This window comes from Engystomops pustulosus, chromosome 2 (genome assembly GCF_040894005.1).
Source record: "Engystomops pustulosus chromosome 2, aEngPut4.maternal, whole genome shotgun sequence".
Lineage (NCBI taxonomy): Eukaryota > Metazoa > Chordata > Amphibia > Anura > Leptodactylidae > Engystomops > Engystomops pustulosus.
Window position 1 is genome coordinate 161,416,197 of NC_092412.1, and position 21,719 is coordinate 161,437,915.

General features: G+C 39.4%; 1 protein-coding gene across 2 annotated transcripts in view; it reads left to right on the forward strand.

The window, feature by feature from the left end:
- The window catches only part of ITPR3 (inositol 1,4,5-trisphosphate receptor type 3), a 253,384-nt gene that overhangs the window by 71,666 nt on the left and 159,999 nt on the right, over positions 1 to 21,719 (forward strand). For both annotated transcript variants that reach the window (XM_072137166.1, XM_072137167.1), the window contains exons 10-12: positions 10,346 to 10,414; positions 11,124 to 11,266; positions 15,865 to 15,964. In XM_072137166.1, the coding sequence (XP_071993267.1) occupies positions 10,346 to 10,414; positions 11,124 to 11,266; positions 15,865 to 15,964 (312 nt within the window). The remainder of the gene's footprint in view (positions 1 to 10,345; positions 10,415 to 11,123; positions 11,267 to 15,864; positions 15,965 to 21,719) is intronic.

A 21,719-nucleotide genomic window follows, 5' to 3' on the forward strand; every position in this document is an offset into this window, starting at 1 on the left:
CATGATGTTCTCAGAGTTCTGAGGCACTGTTTTTCAAGGTCTCCCATACCGCTCTTAGTTCTCGGTAATTCGAGGACCGATTTTGAATGGAAACAGTCCACCGACCCTGAAGAAGTTTGTCTCCTAGATTTGCACCCCAACCTGACCGACTGGCATCTGTTTGGATTACTTTGATTGGCCATGGATGCCAAGGTATTCCTTTCATTAAATGTGACATTTCTGTCCACCAATTCATGAACATTTTGACTCTTGGAGGTAGTTGGATACTCTGGTCTAGATGGTGGGGGTTCTTGTCCCAAACCTCTAAAATCCAGCACTGGAATCTTCGAGTATGACTCTGACTCCATTGAACAGATTGTATGCAAGCCGTCATCTGCCCCAACACTCTCATGGCTTCTCTTATTGTGCAACAGTCTTGTTGTTGGAAGTGGTGTATCTTCTGAATGAGTCTGTCCCTTTTTTCGGGAGGAAGAAACGACATCTGTAAGGATGTGCTTAGAAGTGTGCCTAGGAATATTGTGTTTTTGCTGGGTGTCAGTTTTGATTTCTCCCAGTTTATGCACCAGCCTAGCTGTTGCAGGGTAGTAATCGTCAGATTCCTGTGCTGTATAAGTTCCTGTTCTGTCTGACCAATTATCAGTAGGTCGTCCAGGTATGGAATCACCGCCACTTTCTTGGATCTCAAAAATGCCACTACTTCTATCATGATTTTTGAAAAGGTCCTTGGGGCAGACGAGATCCCGAACGGGAGAGCATTGTACTGAAAACAAGCTGTGTTTCCCTCCGGAGTGACTACTGCAAATCTGAGGAATTTCTGGGATGGTGGATAGATTGGTACATGGTAGTATGCGCCTTTTAGGTCGATGGTACATAAGAACGCATTTGGCGGAATTAATGGGGTGGCTGAGCATATAGTTTCCATCTTGAACCTCCTGTAAAGAATATGCTTGTTCAGATTTTTGAGATTGAAGATTAGACGGAACGTTCCATTTGGCTTTGTTATGAGAAATAAAGGAGAATAATGACCTTTCCCCTGTGATTGTCTGGGTACTGGAGATATCACATCCATGGTCTTCAGCTTCAGGACCTCCTGCCATAAGCTGGTGGTTAGTGATTGCGATGGCTGCTTTGTTATCATGAAGTTGTTGGGAGGAAGAGAAGTCAGTTCTAACTTGTAACCGTCTAGTAGAATCCCTAAGACCCATGGGTTTGAGGTTATTTGGGTCCAATGGTGACGGAAATGGAGCAGTCTTCCTCCCACTCTGGCGTCATTGTTTCCTAAAGTTAGATGTTGAGTTACTGGAGCTGGGTAGGAATCCTCTTCCTCTTCCACCTTTGGGATAACTCCATCTACCTTGTTTGCCTTTACCTCTGTACGGAAACTTCTTCTCTTTTGGGTCACGAAAGGATTGTTTCCTTTGACCTGTTCTTGTTTCAGGAAACCCTTTTTTACGATCCACCGCTCTCTCCAGAATGGCGTCTAATTCTGCACCAAATACATATTCACCCTGGAAGGGAAGACTACATAGTTTGGCTTTTGATCTGCAATCGCCACTCCACTGTCTTAACCAAATGGCACGTCTTACTGAATTTGACAAGGCACTTTCTTTTGCGCTGAATCTTACTGCCTCCGCCGAGGCATCCGCAATAAAGGCTGTAGCAGACTTTAACATAGGAATAGTATCCAGCAGCATCTCCCTTGAGGTGCCAGTTTTTATGTGGTTCTCTAATTCTAATAGCCAGAAAAAGAGAGTACGGGAAACAGAAGTCGTGGCTATATTCACCTTTAAATTAAGCATGGCGGCTTCCCATGCTTTTTTTAATAAACTATCAGCTTTTCTATCCATCGGGTCTTTAAGCTGAATGGCGTCTTCAAATGGAAGATCAGTCTTTTTCGTGATCTTAGTCACCTGGACATCTACTTTGGGTGTAGCATTCCAGTTTTTTACTTCCTCCTCATCAAATATCAGATGATTTTTGAAATCTTTAGAAACAGAAATTCTATTTTCAGGCTCTCTCCATTCCTCCAATATCAATTCCTTAAGTGTATTGTTTATTGGAAACACTCTTTTCTTTTTCGCTTTAAGTATGCCAAATAGTTCATCCTGTACAGATTTTGCCTCCTCAATGTCTTCAATTTTTAACGTATCTCTGACTGCCTTAAGTAATGCATCAAGATTTTCTGATGCGAATAGGTATTTTGACTCCATCTTAGTAGCCGCTATAGACTGAGAAATATCCATATCTAAGGAAAAGGATGTACTAGCTTCCTCTGATTCAGCTTCAGACTCAGAATAGGACTCCATTACCCTGGGCCTCTTAGGTGGTACTATTTGGGGAATAATGGAAGCCACAGAAGCCGCCACAGATGTCTGGACTTCTCCCTTAATGAACGATCTCATCTCCTCCATAAAGGAGTATTTCTCTTCTTTGAGCAGATTGTCCAAACATTCTTTGCATACAGGTTTCTTGTAGTTACTTAAGAGCTTATTGAAACACATATTACATCTGTGTGATTGTGCCTTCTTTTTCTCTAGCTCTTTTGTTTTCTCCTTCTCTTTAGATTCCTACCAAAAAGAAGGAGAACAAAACCAGATTTTGTAGACAGGCTACATGTAATGTGGAATTAAGAAATCCCAAACATACTAGACAGCCCGAAACCACTCACAGGAGCTATTGGCGGGGGGTCTGATACAATGATGTCCATAGTTGAGGACTCGGAGCTGCCAATTGTAATCTATGCATAAACATAACAAATGTTAGAATGTGCAATTACATAGCCGCAATACCATATAGATATATATGCGCTCACATATGGCTGACCTTATTAGCGTACATAAACGTGAAGGCTCAGTAAGCTAGAAATCCAGGCACCAGATCTATATTCTAAAAAGACAATGATTTTCCATTAAATTTACTGAAGGAAAAGAATACTCAATTCTTAAGATAATGTACCTGTTCCACGTAGCGTGCACGGCTGATGGCGACAGAAGCATAGACCTCAGATCAACGTGAGAGCCCGCTTGATATTTCAAACAAACTCACGCCGGCTTCTCGTGTTCGTGATACGTCACTTCCGGTGCGACACTCTTTGGCCAGAAGTCGCCATCTTGGAACACCAGGAAGTGTTCCATTACACCTGCACGTACCCGGGTGATGTTGGCTTCGCGGAGCCGTCAACAGAGCCGGTCTCTCCACTCCCTGCCCTGTGTAGGGACAGGAAGACACTGGTATGTGAGTGCAAGGGGGGGGGGGGGAATTTAACCTCTCTGCTTCCTGTCCCTACAGAGGTCAAGGGGTCAACCTCCAGGTGGGCCGTCATGGGGGACGATATGGAAAAAAACACTTATTCACCAAAACCCCCCACATATTTGGTATCGCCGCGTCCGTAACAATCTGTACAATAACTAAGAAACATTACTGGACCTGCTCAGTGAACGCCGTAAAAAAAAACACGCCAAAAATGTTAATTTTTCATGAAATCCCTTCACAAAATTGTTCCAAAAAGTGATCAAAAAATATTATGTGCGAAAAATGGTAGCAATGAAAAGGACAACTCAACACGTTAAAACTATTTGCCCTAAACCAGCTCTGTCAACCAAAAAATATTAAAGTTACCGTATATACTCGAGTATAAGCCGACCCAAGTATAAGCCGAGGCCCCTAATTTTACCACAAAAACCTGGTAACACCTACATTTTTTTTACTCACGTATAAGGCAAATTTGGGTTTTCAGCACATTTTTTGTGCTGAAAAACTAGGCTTATACTCGAGTATATATGGTATATCTCCGAAAAGGCAAAAACAAATGAGATTTTCTTTATATTAGTTTTTATCCAGTAAAATTGTAAAAATATATATAAATGAGGTATCACTGTAATAGTAGTGATCTATAGAATAAAGATAATATAGTATTTTTAGTGTATGGTGTACGACCGCCGAAAAATACAATAAAAAGGGAAAAGAAAATTGACAATTTTCTTTTCCTCTATACATTCGACAGTTAATAAAATATTATCAATAAGCTAATGACCTACTAAAATGAAGTATTTGTAAAGTGCATCTCATGTTGCAAAACATAAGCCCTTACATGTCCAAATTGCCAAAAAAATAAAGATTGTATAGCCAATGAAAATGTGAAAAATTGCACATAACGTTCAAAGCCCTATAACATCTTACAAAAATGAGAGTATGCATAAAAACCATGTCAGTGGATTAAAGGGAAAAAAGTGGAGCTTCCTCAGTGCGCTGCTACATTGATTTCAGGTTCAACCAATGTTTGATGACAAAATCATTTTATTCAACAAAGTGTCAATTAATGAACGCATTTCTGGGGCGGACCGCTCCCTTCGTCAGGTTCTTAAATATTCTACAAATACATAATAAGAAAATGGCAATAAAAACAGTGATAAAAAGTAAAAACTGATAAAAATGAATTGGAATTAGATAGTGGTGTGACTAGGACTGAACTAAGTATGCATTATTGTTAGAGAGACAACTAATAGATATGAAGGCATGTAGACACGCCTATATAAAGGAAATTTGTGGTAAAAATGTCAATGACTTGTTGTGTATCACTGTACTCTAAGGCTACATTCCCACTGCCGTGAGCCTGCCGCACCGTAGCAAGGCGGGCACACAGCAGCGCGGGGAGAGGAGGAGGAGGTGAGCGCAGCTCACCCCCGCCCCTCTACATAGGAAGTAATGGCGCACGGCGCCGTAATACGGGGAAAGATAGGACATGTCATATCTTTCCCCCGGGCTATGGAGCGGTACGGTGCCGCACGTGTGTTGCACCGTACCGCTCCCGTACAGGGCCGTGAGCCCATAGAAGTGTATGGGGGACGTATATCGGCCGTATATACGTCGGCCGTATATACGTCCCCCATACTGTAGTGTGAATGTAGCCTAATGGTGATGCATGGGGTGAGGAGTGTCTATACATGTAGGAAACTGCTACTCGTCCGTTTGTGTACATATCACATATATGGAATTCCCAAAACATGACATAGGTTATGTGATGTACATGTCTACTATTTGTATTAAGTCGGTTTTTGTCCTTACTGTGATCTAGTTGGAGGAGGAATGTAGCTGATTGAAAAGCAGTGGTAGTCTAGGGGGAAATCGTATGTTTCTGAGTTAGTGACCAATACAAGTAAATTGATTTATGAGAATCGCCAGAGAGAAATAAATAATATACGCATGTAAAATAAATGTCTAAAATAAGCAAATAAATGTCTAAAACAAACACATGAATTCTATGTGTTGATGCGTTCCCACTATATATTGCAACATTTCCAATATATGGTTTTTAGACAAGTCTGCAGTATCGCTGGACTGTACCATTGTCACTTACCTAAAGTGAGGCTGATGTGTTGGTGCGGAGTACATGGCTTACCTCGTTCCACTGCAGCAGCAAACCCTCTCTCTCCAAGGCAGAGGCGAGCCTGCAATGGGTTGTTTTATTGGCTGTGCCTCATTATGTCATCAGGCCTATCAGCTGTGTTTTTGTTTTTTTTCCCACTTTATTGGCACTGACACATTGCATTGCTATTACTGTGTGAGAGCGGTATTGTAATTGGACTTTAATAATGTTAGTGTATAGAGAATGTGGTATAGTCACTATGATTAAAATGTGCTGATGATGTACAATGTTGTGGGTGTGCAATATGTAAGTAAAATTGAAATACATTTTTTTTAATTTCACATCATTCCTATACAGTAGGATGGGACATGTATGATCCATAGGTTATATGGGTAAATTCTTGGGTGGAGGTACACACAATGATTGGAGAGATACTGATAAATGTCTGAGCTATTTAGGTGCCATGTAAAAGTTTATGTCATTCTTATACATTGAGAAGAGACATGTATGGATAGGTACTTGGGTGGAGGTTCATACAATGAATGGAGAGATTCTGGTAGGTGTCTGAGTTATTGACTGCCATGTGAGGATTCTCTGTGTAGGTGCACAGACTATGCAGGCGAGATACTCTAATTTATAACATATGACCAAATGTATGTGTACTGGATGTACAATTAGTGATCTACAGTGTACAACTCACTTTTTAGATGGTTACATGTACTGGATGATGGACAGTTGGGAGGGTATACCAATGGTTGATGTAGACTACTTACACTAGATATTATGGTGGGTCGGTATGTTGGGTTAGTTATTGAAAGGTGGTTCCTGAGAGCACATTGGGATGAGGCCCTTGGGACCAGTGTTGATGATTTATATTATAGAATAGTCTCTGTGATCTCATTTAGACCGTTGGGTTGCAAAGTAACTAATTTTTTGATCCAAAATACTTCCCGCCTTCAGAGTTTATTGAAGCGGTCAGACACAGTATCCGGGATCCAATCTATTGGGGTGATACGGATTTAGATTTTTTCTTCTTTTGCGTGGTCTAGGGTGGTATGTTTTGAAAGGCCGTGTTTCAGAAATTTCTTCTTGATATTACATCTGTGGTTGTTTAGGCGCTTGTGCAGCGGTTGCGTAGTTCTTCCTACATATTGTTTTGCGCAGGTACATGATATTACGTATATTATATAGCTTGTTTTAAATGGTGTTTAATTGGGAACGATTCACTGGTGCTTGTTGCCTGTAGGGATCTTATGCCCACTGTGAGTGCTTTGCAGCATAGACATCTTACATCACCACATCTGAAGATTCCCTTCTTCCTTCCCTGTTCGGTATTTAGATTCAAAGATCTGGGAATACTGGGGGCTAGGATACTCTTCAGTGTTGATGCTCGCCGGAAGGTGAGGTTTGGTTTCTTCGGTAGGGATTCCCCCAGAATGGGGTCGTTGAGTAGGATGTGCCAATTGTCCATAAGGACATTTTTAATGTCTCTGTGTTGGACATTAAGGTGGTGATAAAATTCAGTTCAAATGGATTTTTAGGATCACTTGTTGTTGGATCATCCTTCTGTTTCACTGTCAGGCATTCATCTTGCGTGAGCTCAGCGGCCCTTTTATACGCCTGTTTTATGAGAGGTGGGGGGTATCCCTTTGCTTTGAACCTAGTATTCAAAATCCTTGATTGTTTTTTGTAACACTCGTCCCTTGTGCAGTTTTTTCTGATTCTTCTATACTGGCTGAATGGGATGTTTCGTAACCATTTTCCATAGTGGCCGCTTTGAAAGTCCAGGTAGCTATTGACGTCTACCTTTTTAAAATATGTGTTTGTAAGAATGCAATTTCCTTCATGAAATACATTGATGTCTAGGAATTCTATACTGTATTCTTCAAAATTGGCCATAAAAGAGATCCCCCAGTTATTATGGTTGAGGTGATCTATGAAGTCTTTGGCTGATTTGGCATCCCCCTTCCACAGAAAGAAGAGGTCATCTATATACCGTCTAAAATGGATTATATGGTGACGCCATGTGTCATTGGCCCAGATGTATTCCTCTTCAAATACCCCCATGAAGAGATTGGTGAAACTTGGGGCTTCTCTAGTGCCCATGGCTGACCCTTTTACTTGGTGGAAAATCTGCTTTTGGAAACTAAAGTAGTTATTAGTTAGGATGAATTCTAAGCCTTTCAAAAGGAAGGCTTGTTGCTCCACAGTTAGTCTATGGTCTCTGTTGAGGAAGTGTTCTACACACCGGAGTCCTTTTCCATGTTCTATATTTGAATATAGAGCTGCAACATCCAATGTCATCAAGAGGTAGTCTTCTTCCCACTTCAGTTCTTTCAATTCCATGATAAGTTGTGCTGAATCTTTCAGGAAGCTCTTAACGTTGCACACATGAGTTTGTAGGATGGTATCCAGATATTGTGAGAGGTTGCTGGTGAGGGAGTTTACTCCTGAAATAATGGGCCGTCCGGGTGGATTCTCCAGGGATTTGTGCACCTTGGGTAGGTGGTAAAAGTAGGGTATAGAGGGGTCTGTGACTGTAAGGAACTTTCTTTCCTTTTCCGAGAGGATGTTGATCTTGTAGGGGTCTGTGATGAGTGCAAGGTAGTCCTTTTGCAGTTCTTTGAAGGGGCTAACCTTGATGGGGACATAGTATTGCTTGTCATTCAGGATGTTGAGTGCTTCTTTAAGGTAATCCTTGGTGTCCTGGATCGCTGTACACCCTCCTTTATCTGCTGCTCGAATAATGATTTCCTTATTGTCTTTCAATAAGGCTCCTAATTGCCCTCCTTTCTGGTCCTTTCAGATTGTGCTTTAGACAGGTGTCTGAAGTCTTTGGTGACCATGTCGCAAAATGTAGCTATATGGTGGCCCTGATTATGAACTGGATAGAACGATGATTTTGGTTTGACGTCCACCTGATGTGCTTTTTTGTTGTGGCCTGAGAACCTCTTGGTGTTTCTGATGTTCCTGGGTTGTCTGGGTTTGATGGCGGTACATGATTTGCTCTACTTTTTCTCTCCTGTATGGCAAAATGCCTCTTGATAGTGAGTTTTCTAGTGAACTTATGGAGGTCCAAGAAAAGTTGGAAATTATCTGCCTTCTCCGTGGGGCAGAAGGATAGGCCTCTTTTGATTATACTTTCCTCCGAGGGGTTTAGGCTGTATGGAGAAAGGTTGAAAATTTTGATGTCGCCTGATTTTATATTAGTGATGGTTTTTCTCTTTTTGCCGCCACGTTTTCCTCTTCTGAGTAGACATTCGCTGAATGGTAGTTTTTTGACTGTTATGACTCTATATGAAAAAAGTAGAACATTTTGAATTTCGAAAATCGAGAATTTTTCCAAATATTTACCAAATATCGGGTTTTTTCATAAATAAACGCAAAACATACCACCAAAATTTTTCAACTAACATGAAGTGCAAAGTGTCACGAGAAAACAATTTCAAAATCACTTGGATATGTTAAAGCGTTCTGAAGTTAAAACCACTTATGTTAGATTTGAAATAATGGGCCCTGTCAGGAAGGTCAAAAGTGGCTTCCGCGTTAAGGGGTTAATGGAGCCCAAAAGCCTTTCTTAGTGTGTACGTTTGGAGCTTTTCCTGATTTTCATAGTAAGTAGACCTTACCTTAATGTTAAGGGTTCAAATGGTAATGGGTTGAATGTTAGTGAAATGCTGTACTTTACTACATTACTGTTCCAGCAGAATTTTTCAGTTATGACAGAATATCAAGTGATAGATGTTTGTTAAAACAAAGTTTTTCCCACCTGCATAGTGTTAAACTTAAGAATAAGGAAATGAATTCAGAATTATGTGAAAGGTAAGACACCTTTTTCCACTTATATCATTGTAGCATCATTGTAATAGCCTAAAAATGTTTCTGAAAAAAATAACATAATTCCCTTTATATATTGGAAATAACAGATACTCTACATATAAGAAAAGGAATTTGTTATGTTTCAAAACAATTAACAATGGAATATAATACAAGAACAAAATCATATGAAGAAAAGATTCCTAAAAGTCTGGTAGTGCATTTAAGACTTTGTGTCTTTGGCACAGTTTAACTGGTCATTGTTTCTCTGCCAACTGCAAGTAGCAGTATAATGATGACAGCTTGTTACAGCTGGTTTACGTGGAAGGGGAGTGATTTTCTTTACTTCAGTTGGCTTGAATAGAATTAGACATAGCAGGGCCTACGCTTTTCCTTCTACTTACCGTAAATGAAAAGTATTAACTATATGTTTAAGAAAATCTCTTTCATGTAATTTTATGATATTTGTGTAATGTTACTTTTTTTTAACCTGATGATACTTTATATCTCGGAATTACTTTACTGATATAGAAAGGCTAAGACTATAGAAGAAGTGTATTTTGCAGAGTTCCTGCCCCTGTTTACATACCTGTTTGCATACTAGTTATTCTACCTGTTACAGGAACAAAAGTCTGTATTTTGTTAATAGTTTTGTATTTATTTACACTTTATTTGTAACAAATGTTTTACATTGGAAGGACTTGTTGGCAAAGTTGGCAAATCTACATGTATAGTTTCCAGTGTTTCATATTTAAAGAGAATATTTACTAAGTTGAATGAATAGCACAAGTTGTCTGAATAGCATTGGGTGATAAATGGCAAATCTCTTGTTGTCTGATATTAAAAGAATGTCTTTCCTTATGTCTATTTCCCTTTCCTTTCTGAGTGGTGTCTAGGCCTCAAGTAATAATACCACCACTCAGATGCTTGTTTATTTACTACAAGCCATCAAGTATCTGAAAGCCAGGCTAGAATATTTAGATAAACCTCTCCTCTGATGGTGGTTAAGATATGGATGAATATTCAATATTATTCTTTACATCTTCATATGACTCGTAATGCTTTGTGATACCCTTGTTGTGGCAGTCTTGTTTATCTCTTTTTCTTTAAACCACACATAATTTAATTGTATTTTTATTTGTAATTTTATTTCTCATGTTCTAGGAAAACCCTACCTATAAAGGGGATGCCCCAGAGTCCAAGTCTGGATCTTCCTATGCAGTCACATCATCTGTAAGTATTGTTTCCTCTGAAGTGTTTTTTTTTTTTATCTGTATTTTCAAAACAGAAAATAAGTTTAGAAAAATGCAACATGACCTTGAAATGTGGAATATCTGCTATAATATTTTACAGTAGTTACCAAGGAGAAATGGAATGTAATTGAGTCTTAACTATATGTGACACAAAGAAACTGCCATGTGGGTGAATGTTATAGAATACATTGTCTTATTACTTGCACAAGAACAAACCTACATCCTGGAAATGACATATCTAGTCCATCTCCCTGGCGAGAAAAAGTTCATCTACACCTCTGCCACTAATACTCAATGCTGCTATTTCATTTTTTCAGTTTTCATAGTACTAATTTTACCAAGATGCACAATCTTAGAAAAGTGACCTTCTGTATAACAATTTATTTATGCTTTCTTTTTCCCTTCTGCCATAGTGTACATGTTCATCTATTATTAATATATTTCACATCCTTCTTCTATAGTTTTAATTTCTCTCTGTTGTTCCTTATTTATTATAGTACATCAAATGCAAGGCTTTCTGCCTTCTTTTCCCTGGGTGTTCCTGAACTATTTAACACAGCCTCTTGCCTCTTCATAAATTTAACTCTTCTCGGTACATTTATTTCTTTTCTTTCTCTTGGTTTTTTCCTCCATCATCTCTCAATTTTCAGACTCTACCATCTCTCCATTGACCACCGATCTTCTCTCAGGTAATGAACAGTCGTCCCAATCGCAGGAATGCAGGGGAGAAGATAAAGTATCGACTTGTTGCTGTACCACATGGAAATGACATTGCCTCACTCTTTGAACTAGATCCCACTACTCTACAGAAGACAGATTCATTTGTGCCGAGGTAACTCCAGTATGATCTAAAAATGATGATCCATCAGCTCTTCTCTTATTCATAGTATTTTCTCTCAGGGTTAGCGCTTGCTGTAATGGGCTATTTGAATAGCTGTGTGTAAATTCAGTTTTTATCATCCTGTACTACATCTCCTTGTCTATTGTTCCTTTAACCTTAAAGTAAAATAGAACTCCCCAGCTTTACTCCTGAGCATTTCACTTTGAAGCTACAGGTCATGTCCTCTTTTTACAGTCTGTTTTATCCTTTGTAATAAGAACACCCTGAACCTTTGTGGAACTTCTTAAGGGCTTTTCTCTATTTTGAAGACTTTGAATGTTGACTACAAAGTATCTGTAGTCTCTTTATTAAGATGTAGATATCTGAGATCCTGTGCTTACACTCCTATTGTTAAATTATAAGCTGCATTTTCCTTTTCTGAAATATATGTATTCTCTGTAAAATGTATCTGATATCTATAATAGGGGCCTTTATTTCCCTTGTTGTCAGGGGATTCTGAAAATGAAAGTTATTGATGGACAATTATAAGAGCTATCAGCATAGATATATCCTTTCTATGTTCATTCATAAAATGGGAAACCCTATGAAAAAAGTTATGCATATGAAGTAATTTCTCCTTTAAGACCTCCTTCCTCTAGCTTTTACTTACCGTTAGCATTTAGAAATTTCAACACATGACAAGCTGTACGAGTATCTGTAATGATAAAATACACATTTTTAATTTTTACTCCATATTTGAAGTCAGTTAATGTCCCTCTTTCTTTTTTAATAGATTTAAAGGGGATGTTCACTTTAACCACATTCCAGCAAATAATTTATATGTTTTGTGTAATGAAAAGTTATACCATATTCCAATATAATTTCTGTATCAATTCACATTTTTCTAGATCTCTGATTATTGTCTGCTTGATGTAATGCAACAGGAAGCTTCTTTGTTTATTTCCTGTAGATAAAAAACGGTCCTTGGTCATGTGATGTCACACAGGTATATGGCTCATTATAAGACACAGCTCTGAATACATTGTGAGATATCTGCGTGACATCACATGACCATGGACCAGTGTTTATCTACAGGAAGTAAACAAGAAGCTTACTGTTGCATGGCTGCAAGCAGAGAACTTGAAAACAGTAAGGAATTGATACAGAAAGTGAATTTAAAAATTGTGTAACTTTTCATGCCACAAACCACATCAAATATTTGCTGGAATGTGCTTTTAATGGACAACCCCTTTAAATGTTTAACCTGTTACTGACATAAAGTGTTCTTTTGGGCTGTGCATCTTTTATTCCAGACACTCTGCTATGACCTGACACTGAAATGAAGTACAGTATCTACATTAGTTCACAGTCCTTGGATTAGCTAAGTTGTCAAACTACTCTTCCTAAAATCCTTTGTAGTCCAGTGAGAGGAAAAGCTGGAAAGAAATATGTGCAATAAGTTTTAAAAGTATAATATGATGTGTGTAAAATATATAAAAGAGTAATTTTAATAGGAGAAATACTTTTATTATTGCCTACACTACACTGTTTTCACCAAAGGCACACTAATATAGACTGGACCCGATACCAGAATTATTGTTGGCGCCTCCTCCATATAAGCGTAACCATCAAACTAAAAATGAAATACATGCTACAAGCCATGTAAACTAAACAGGCTGCTAACAGGTGCTTAGGCACCTTTAAAACAAAAGTATGTTTTTTTCAGTCATGTATTTCAGTACCGCATTTGGCCGTATATACGTGATGTTTTTTAACCATATGTCTACAAATGTCACCGTATCCGTATAAAATACAGTGGGTTGGCAAATGATTTTACTAGCTTGCTCAAACCCCAAATCCCTGGATACTACATTTATATTTGGCAGCATACAGTGTACAACTCTGCAACAAGTATTTTAAACATTCCCATAGACTTCTGTGCGGTGTACGGAATGTTAATACTGGAGAAAATAGGATGTGCTCTATGTTTTTTATGTCTCGCTCACAGAATGGTGGGCAATTGAGCCATGTAAATAGATGACCGTTTTGTCCATTGTAGCAAATTTGGCCACGGTACAGGTAGCACACAGCCATTTGTATTGTACATGGGTAATTCAAAACACAGGGTGAAAAATTGCTTTTTAAAACCTAACTGTTATTAATCCATTAAAAACGCCATAAGCTCTGTACAAAAAGAGACCATAGTCATGATGCATTCAGGGTCCCATGCAAAGATACAGTAAAAAGAACAGTCTTACCGAACTGTAGACACGTCAATGGCAGGTTGGGTGTATCTGGAATGATCATAGGCGAGTAAAGGCCAGGAAAAAGATATCTACGCTGCACCTATAACACCCTATGACTATGTCACACTAACACACTCAGAATTGCTCCCTCCCTGACAAGGGCAGTCCCATCAGTGTCCCTAAAGAACTAGGTGACCCTGTTATGCCCTACAGAGCAAAAGTATCAGGCCATTCATCAGGGGATAAAATTACCAGGGGTTGGACAGTGATTCAGACCCCATCGGACTAAAAGCGAACTCACATTTCCTGAGGTCTAGGGGTGTGGAGGTCTTTTCAATAGGAGATATTACCACCAACTCAGGGACACAGCAATGTGCTCCAACCAATGTGAATTTGCTCCTGCGCTGGTGGGAAGAGACTATAGTCTTTGGTAGTCCAGATCCAGAGGGCACATAGGGAATAGAGATGTGTGAACGGTACATTGATGATGTCTTTGTCATCTAGAGTAGACTCAAGAATGATTTTGGGAATTTCATAGATGTCTAAAATCATAATGATATCGGATTGCACTTTAATTTTGTCATTTAGGAGCTTGAACTCCCGTTCACTACAGAGTAATTATCCATTTCCACTGTGACATCGGATTTCAAATGAACACTGAGGCGGAATTGTTCAAATGATGTTGTATTTATAAGACAGGCCAAGGATCTACTCAGTAGATTTTTAGAGAAGGGCTTCCCGGATAGCATATTGAGGAAAGTGTATAAGGACGCCCTTGGCAGTGATCGCTCCGCACTATACTACATGGCAACAAGGACAACTGGGGACCTAATGATAAGACTATTCGTATGATCACAATAGTGATGACCTATGCGTTAAGGAGATCATTGATAAACATTGGTTCTTTTTGTCCATGGATCCAGATGTGCTGGATGTGGTAACCCCAACATCACAGATTACTTATAGGAGGGAACAATCACTAAGAGACCGTCTAGTTCACAGTCATTTGGATCAACAACCACAGACGATCTGGCTTCATCAGGAATTTAAAGGCAAATTCAAATGCAGTGGCTGCATCGCGTGCCCAGTGATGAAGGTATGCAGACAATTTACAGCTAATGTGATGGGCAGAACAGGAGGAGATCCGCTCCTTTATTAACTGCAGGTCTGCTGGATTGATATATGCGATTGCGGTTTGGAGTACATTGGCAAAATGGGCCAACAGTTGTGGAGATGGATTGGTGCACATTTGGGTTATATAACTAGCATTTTTTGGGTTTAGCATAGGTCTTGGTAAATAGGGACTGTTTTTTCCAACCCGAATTAGGGTAACTGACCTCCTTATGTTCTCCCTGGTTGGGTTTTAGCCACTGCTATCCATGAGATATAGCACAACTTTTGTTTTTGGGTGTTGCTCAGCAACGTATCTCCCAAGAATAGATGCTGTGAATCACTTCACTGTTGACGTCAGTGTGGGAGCCACTCCTACTTCAACATCTGTGCGCGAGTCTTATAACCAGAGCCAGTCTGTGTCACTTAAGGTCGACTAGGATGTGCCAGCGTCTAGGCGTGACTCGGGCATGTTCGACATGTGATGTGCACATGATGGAGGCATATGCGACCACCAAATGACATCATGAAGGTGAGATCATGCACACACGCTGCCATGTGCTCCTTAGACCTCAGTGGGACTTATGATCAATCCGTCAGAGAGGTTACTTTGGGTAACTAGATGCTAGTGGAGACCACTGTCTCATAACACTTTATATGATGGGGTCTGCATCACTGTCCAACCCCTGATAATTTTATCCCCTAATGAATTGCCCAATACTTTTGGACCAGGAAACGCATCGGGGTCACCTAGTTCTCTAGGGACACTGATGGGACTGCTCTTCTCAGGGCGGGAGCAATTCTGAGGGTATTTGGGTGACATAGCAAAATGGTGTTATAGGTGCAGTGTAGATATCCTGGCCTGTACTCGCCTATGATCATTCCAGATACACCCAACCCGCCCGGGACGTGTGTACAGATCGGTAAGACTGTTCTTTTTACTGGGACCCTGGATGCATCATGACTATGGTCTCTTTTTGTACTGAGCTTGTGATGTTTTTAATGGATTAATAAAAGTTAGGTTTTATATAGTAATTTTTCACCCTGTGTTTTGAATATTTAGTGTATTGGTGAAAATAGCAAGGTTCAGTAGCTTTATACCACTTTTGATTGATGTATATGGGTAGAGTACCTAATATCCAGCCCTTAAACTTAAACACATTATGAAAAACATGAGGTAAAGTGATCTCACCTTAAACAGTTTATTCATCTAGGCTTCCAGATTAAACTTTATTACTTGTTATCTCTTTCCAGAAACTCATTTGTGAGGCTAAGACATCTGTGCACCAACACATGGATTCAGAGCACCAATGTCCCGATAGATGTTGATGAAGAACGACCAATACGCCTCATGGTAAATGCTTATGGATATTGATTTTGTTCATGATACCTTTTTTGAAGATTATTTTGATGCTGACCCACAATTTAACATCCATTTACCACATTTTACACAAAATTTTTAATTTTTTCGATTAAAAATGTCAGCTTTCCTGTCTTCTTTTGCTTTTCTCTGACCACGTTCACCTAATGTGTTTACTCCTCATTTTTACATTAGTAACCCCTTAAGGACGCAGCCATTTTGCAGGTTAAGGCTCAGCCCGATTTTTTGGATTCTGACCTGCGTCGCTTTATATGGTTATAACTTTTGAACACTGTTACTTATCAAAACGATTCTGAGATTGTTTTTCCCCACATGTTGTACTTCATTTTAGTGGTAAATTTTGGCTGATAAGTTTTGCGTTTATTTACAAAAAAAAAGAAAATATGATAAATTTTTTGAAAAATTTGCCATTTTCGAAATTCAAAATCATTGCGTTTCCAGGCAGATAGATTTACCACCTAAATAAGTTGCTGAATAACATTTCCCATTTGTCTACTTTACATTTTCATAATTTTTGATATGTCTGGATAATTTATTTTGATGTCACGCGGCTTACAAAAAGAATATTGCTTTTCCGGATTTTCAGAATTGACTATTTTGGGGATAAATACAGTTTGGAATGAAATTTTACATATTTAGCATCAAAACCCCCGTATATAACCAACACATTTTCAAATCTGCACCCCTCAAGCTATCAGAAACAGCTTTTACGAAGATTGTTAACCCCTTGAGATCTTCATAGTAATTGAATCAAAATGGAGGTGAAATTTAGAATGGTCATATTGTTCCCTTATACGTTCATTTAGCACTAAAATTTACACATTTCCAAAATATAAAAAGAGAAAACCCACCATACAATTTGTTCTGCAATTTCTCCTGAGTGCAGAGACCCCCCTCATGTGGCCGTTACTTGTTTTATGGGCGCACAGCGAGACGCAGAAGGGAAGGAGCGCCCTGCAGCTGCCAGGATTTTAGTTTCCTCATTGGCCCCTTTTGAAGGCTATAAAATTTTCGCTTTTGCGTTATTGGGGCCATGTGATGCCATTTTTTTTGCGCGATGAGATGCTTTTTCCATTGTTACCATTTTGGGGTTGGTATCACCTATTGTTGAAAATTTAGGAACTTTTTTTGAGGGCAGGAGTAGAAAAGCATCAATTCTGTACTGGATTTTTTACTCTTTTTTTTTTGGTGTTCACCGTATAGACTAATAATCATGTTATCTTTATTCTATGGGTTGATACGATTACGGGGATACCAGACTTGAATATATTTTCTTACGTTTTACTAAATTTGTCAAACAAAACCCTAATGTGGGGAAAAATCTATCATTTATGTATTGCCGTCTTCCAAGTGGCATAACATTGTTACTTTTTTGGCTACGGAGCTGGTTGATGGCTTGTTTTTTTCGGGACATGTTGTACTTTGCACCAGTATCATGTCGGAGTACACATGGTTTTTTGATCGCATTTTATAGCATTTTTTGTGGGATTGAATAGCTAAAAATCATAATTTTTGGAAGGTTTATAGCAGTTTATTTTTACGGCGTTTATCGTGGGGGTTCAATAATGATTTACTTTTATTCTACGGGTTGTTACGGACGCGGTGATACAATATATGTGGGGTTTGTGTTATGATTTAGACTTTTTTTTTAGTTATATGTCTCTTTATATGTTTTGGGGGTTTTGGGCATTTTTAGTGATTTATTACTTTATTTTTTTATTGAATAACATTTTTTTTTTTACTTTTTCACTTGTATACCATGGTATATGAACAAGAAATCCTCTGATTGCTTGTTCATGATAATATTCTGCAATACTCATGTATTGCAGAGTATTATCAGTGTCAGCCTATACACTTGCATAGGCTGGCACTGTGCCAGTAAGATGACGTCACAGACGCCATCTTACTGGCAATTCTTGCAGGTAACTCTGGGGTCCAGATCGGACCCCAGAGTTACTATAGCAACGATCGGCGCACCCCGAAAACGGTTCGGGGGGGGCCGATCGTGGGGGAAAGACCCCCCAGATACATGTTAGATGCCGTGGTCGCGCTGACCGCGGCATTTAACGGGTTAAGCACCCGCGATCGGAGACAACTCCGATCGCGGGTGTTACACTGGGGTGCCGGCTATCAGTCACAGCCGGCACCCCGTCTTTCCCGATGCCGGTTCGGCTCAGATCTTGAGCCAAACCGGCATCAGCTCAGCGTCCGATATATCGGACGCTGAGCGCTAAGTCACTGAGCTCAGCGTCCGATATATCGGACGCTGAGCGGGAAGAGGTTAATTGTATTACGGTAATTCTTACTCATGTTACAGAGCCTTTGAATTTTAATTATTTGACTACAAATCAGCATTGATATAGATTTATATACTTTGGGGCAAATGTATTAAGACTGGCATGTTGTATGAATTTAAAACTACGGCAGTACCGGCCTGGTCTAAATTTCAGTTACAATGTTGGGATTTAGGAATGACTGACAGGACAAATGGGCACTTTTTCTAAGGGCTGTGCAGCAGTTTTCTGTTGGACTTTGCACTTTCTTTTTAGTGCAACTGCTTGCATAAGTAATTAAGAAGTGCCTGTTCCACATTTGTGTCGCACGCGACCCTTTTGTGGTGCTGCTGCACTAGGCGTCGTGCAACACAAATTAGGGGGCGTCCCGGTGCTCAGTCAATTGTGTCCCACGCCAGGTGTTAATCCCTTCCCGCTGAGGACCTTTTTCATATTTGCGTTTCCATTTTTTACTTTTTACTTTTTTATTTTTCCATGTAAAGAGCTGTATAAGGGCTTGTTTTCTGTGTAACAAATTGCACTTCATGGTGATGGTATTGACCGCCCTTTTAGCTTTTATACGGCGGTCATTAAGGGTATTTCTACTGACTACGTCGGGGCGTCAGAAGAAGATCGCTGGACATCAGATCTCGCTGGTGCCTGTGTCGGGCTGTGACATCATTGCACTAACACCCGGGTTTGGAAAAACCTGTGTTTAATCTCTTATAAGCATGACCTGGTGTGTAAGTATGTCCCTGATGCATCGGACCCCCCCCCCCCCGGTGTGCTTTCCGGGGAGATACGATCCATCCTGCGGCAGCCCCGCGGTCCAGCATGTGCCCCTAGGCTGCCGGGTCCTCTACACGCTGGGTCCTGCCACCGGGCAGGACCCGGCTGTAAGTTAGTTACATTGTACACTGCAATACAAGTGTATTGCAGTATAAGGACTTGAACAAGCTATCGGATGAACACTTTTTCAAACCCAACTTGTTCAGAGGTGGGGTTTGCTGCATACTGAAGCAAACCCCCACAGCTAATACCCCCGGTGGGTGCTCTCAAATCTTGGATCCAATCTTCGCTCCCCCCAACACCATCTGGGGTGGTGATCAGTTGCCATGACAGCATTGGGTCTTTGTCTGGTTTCTGCAGTTTTGTTACAATGAGCCTGTGGCTCATTGTAATGTATACCGTGCAAAAATTCCATATACTGCAATGCAGTAGTATTGCAGTATATGGTAGGAACAATCAGACCATCTAGGGTTAATATACCCTTGAGGGTCCAAAAAATTGTAAAAAAAAGTTTCAAAAAAGTTAAAAACCTAAAAGTTCAAATCACCCCCCTTTCTCTAGAACTGATATAAAACGTAATAAACAGTAAAAGTCACAGACATGATAGGTATCGCCGCATCTCAAAATGCCCGATCTATCAAAATATAAAAACGGTTATTGTCAACAGTGAACCACATAACGGAAAATAGCGCTCAAATGTCTGAAACGCGACTTTTACACCATTTCACCTAACATAAAAGATGGAATAAAAAGTGATCATAATGTCGCACAGACCTCAAATTGTAGCAATGAAAACGTTGGCTCATTTCGCAAAAATTGACACCCAACACAGCTCCGTACACCAAAGTATGAAAAAGTTATTAGCGTCAGAAGATGGCGAAGACTTTGTTTTTCTTTTTCGAACACATTTGTTTAATTTCTGAAAATGTATTAAAATGCAATAAAACCTGTATAAATTTGGTATCACCATGATCGTACGGAACCAATGAATAAAGCAGAGGTGTTACTTGAAGCGCAGAGTGAAAGTTGTAAAAACTGAGCCCACAAGAACGTGACTCAAACACTTTTTTTTCCAATTTTTAGACATTTGGAATTTTTTTCAGCTTCCCTGTACACGGCATGGAATAATAAATAATGCCACTGAGAAGTAAAATTTGTTAGACACAAAATAAGCCCTTACACAGCTCTGTACACAGAAAAATGAAAAAGTTATGGATTTTTGAAGGTGGAGAGTGAGAAATGAGCGATAAAACCCTGCGTCCTTGAGGGGTAAAGTATACATCATTTTATAATTAAATAAAAAAAGGCCTCTAATCAGCCCAATTACTTATAAAATCCAAATAAAGTACATAAAACACAAAAAAAGTACATATTTGGTATCACCGCATCTGTTTCAATCTGTACAATAAATCTAAAACGATATTGAACCTGCTCGGGGAACAATGTAAAAGAAAACACAAAAAACTTCCTGTCTGATACAATTTTTAATCAAATACCCTCACAAAAAATGTTCTAAAAAGTGATCCGAAAAATGATGTGCCCTAATAAGATAGGACTGAAAAGAACAACTCTTTTCTCCAAAAATAAGCCCTCAACCAGACCTGTCAACATAAAAATACAGAAGTAATGCCCCTGAAAAGTTGTTGATAGTAATATTGGTTTTGCTTAGTAAAATTAAGCAAAGATAAGAAAAATGATATAAATTAGGTATTACAGAAAACATAGTGAACCAGAGAATAAAGATAAAATATTTGTATTTTTATGTTATGGCGAAAAGGGAAAAAAAATGCTAAAAATCCCAAATAAAAATTGATAATTTTGCTTTGTCCCCCTTGACCTTTAATGAATAAGCTATAGACCCCCAAATTATCTATACAGTGTATCTCACAAATGCACAACCACAATATTACATATGATGACACACGATACATAAATCAATATTACACGAAGAAAGAGTGTGTGTCATGAGGCCTGAGTAGCAAAAATATAACATATCTTTATTTAAAGGGAACCTACCACCACGGATCTACCTATAAAGGTAGATTGGGTGGTAGGTGCATCTATAGGACGGGAGGATAGCCCCTTTAAGGGCTAATCCTCACGTCCCCGCAATCTTTAACTAACTTTTAATTCCCTAATATGTAAATTTTCTACTGAGGCTACACGGCGTGGCTACTCCACGCCCCAGTAGCCTCTTTGATCCTCCTACCAGAAATCTTCAGCGTGCAGCTCCTCGTAGCTGCGCGCCCTCGTCCGCGGCTGCGGAGGTCCGACTTCGGAGCAGTGAGCGTGCAGCCGCGGGCCCTTAAAAGGGCTATTCTCACGTCCTATAGATGCATCTACCACCAATCTACCTTTATCGGTAGATCTGTGGTGGTAGGTTCCTTTTAATCGATAGAATCAAATGACCAACAGAGAAAAAAATGGGCACATAAAAACAATTAAAAATGTACCTAAGTACATATTACAGACAGATCGTTGGATAAACCAGGTGTGGTTTACCAACATAACACCTCCTCTATAAATAGGTAGATACTAAACCATCCCTAATGATTCATCACACCTGGTTTATCCAACTATCTGTTTGTAACTTGTACTTAGGTACATTTTAAATACTTTTTATGTGCCCAATTTTTTCTCTGCTGGTCATTTGCTTCTATTGATTA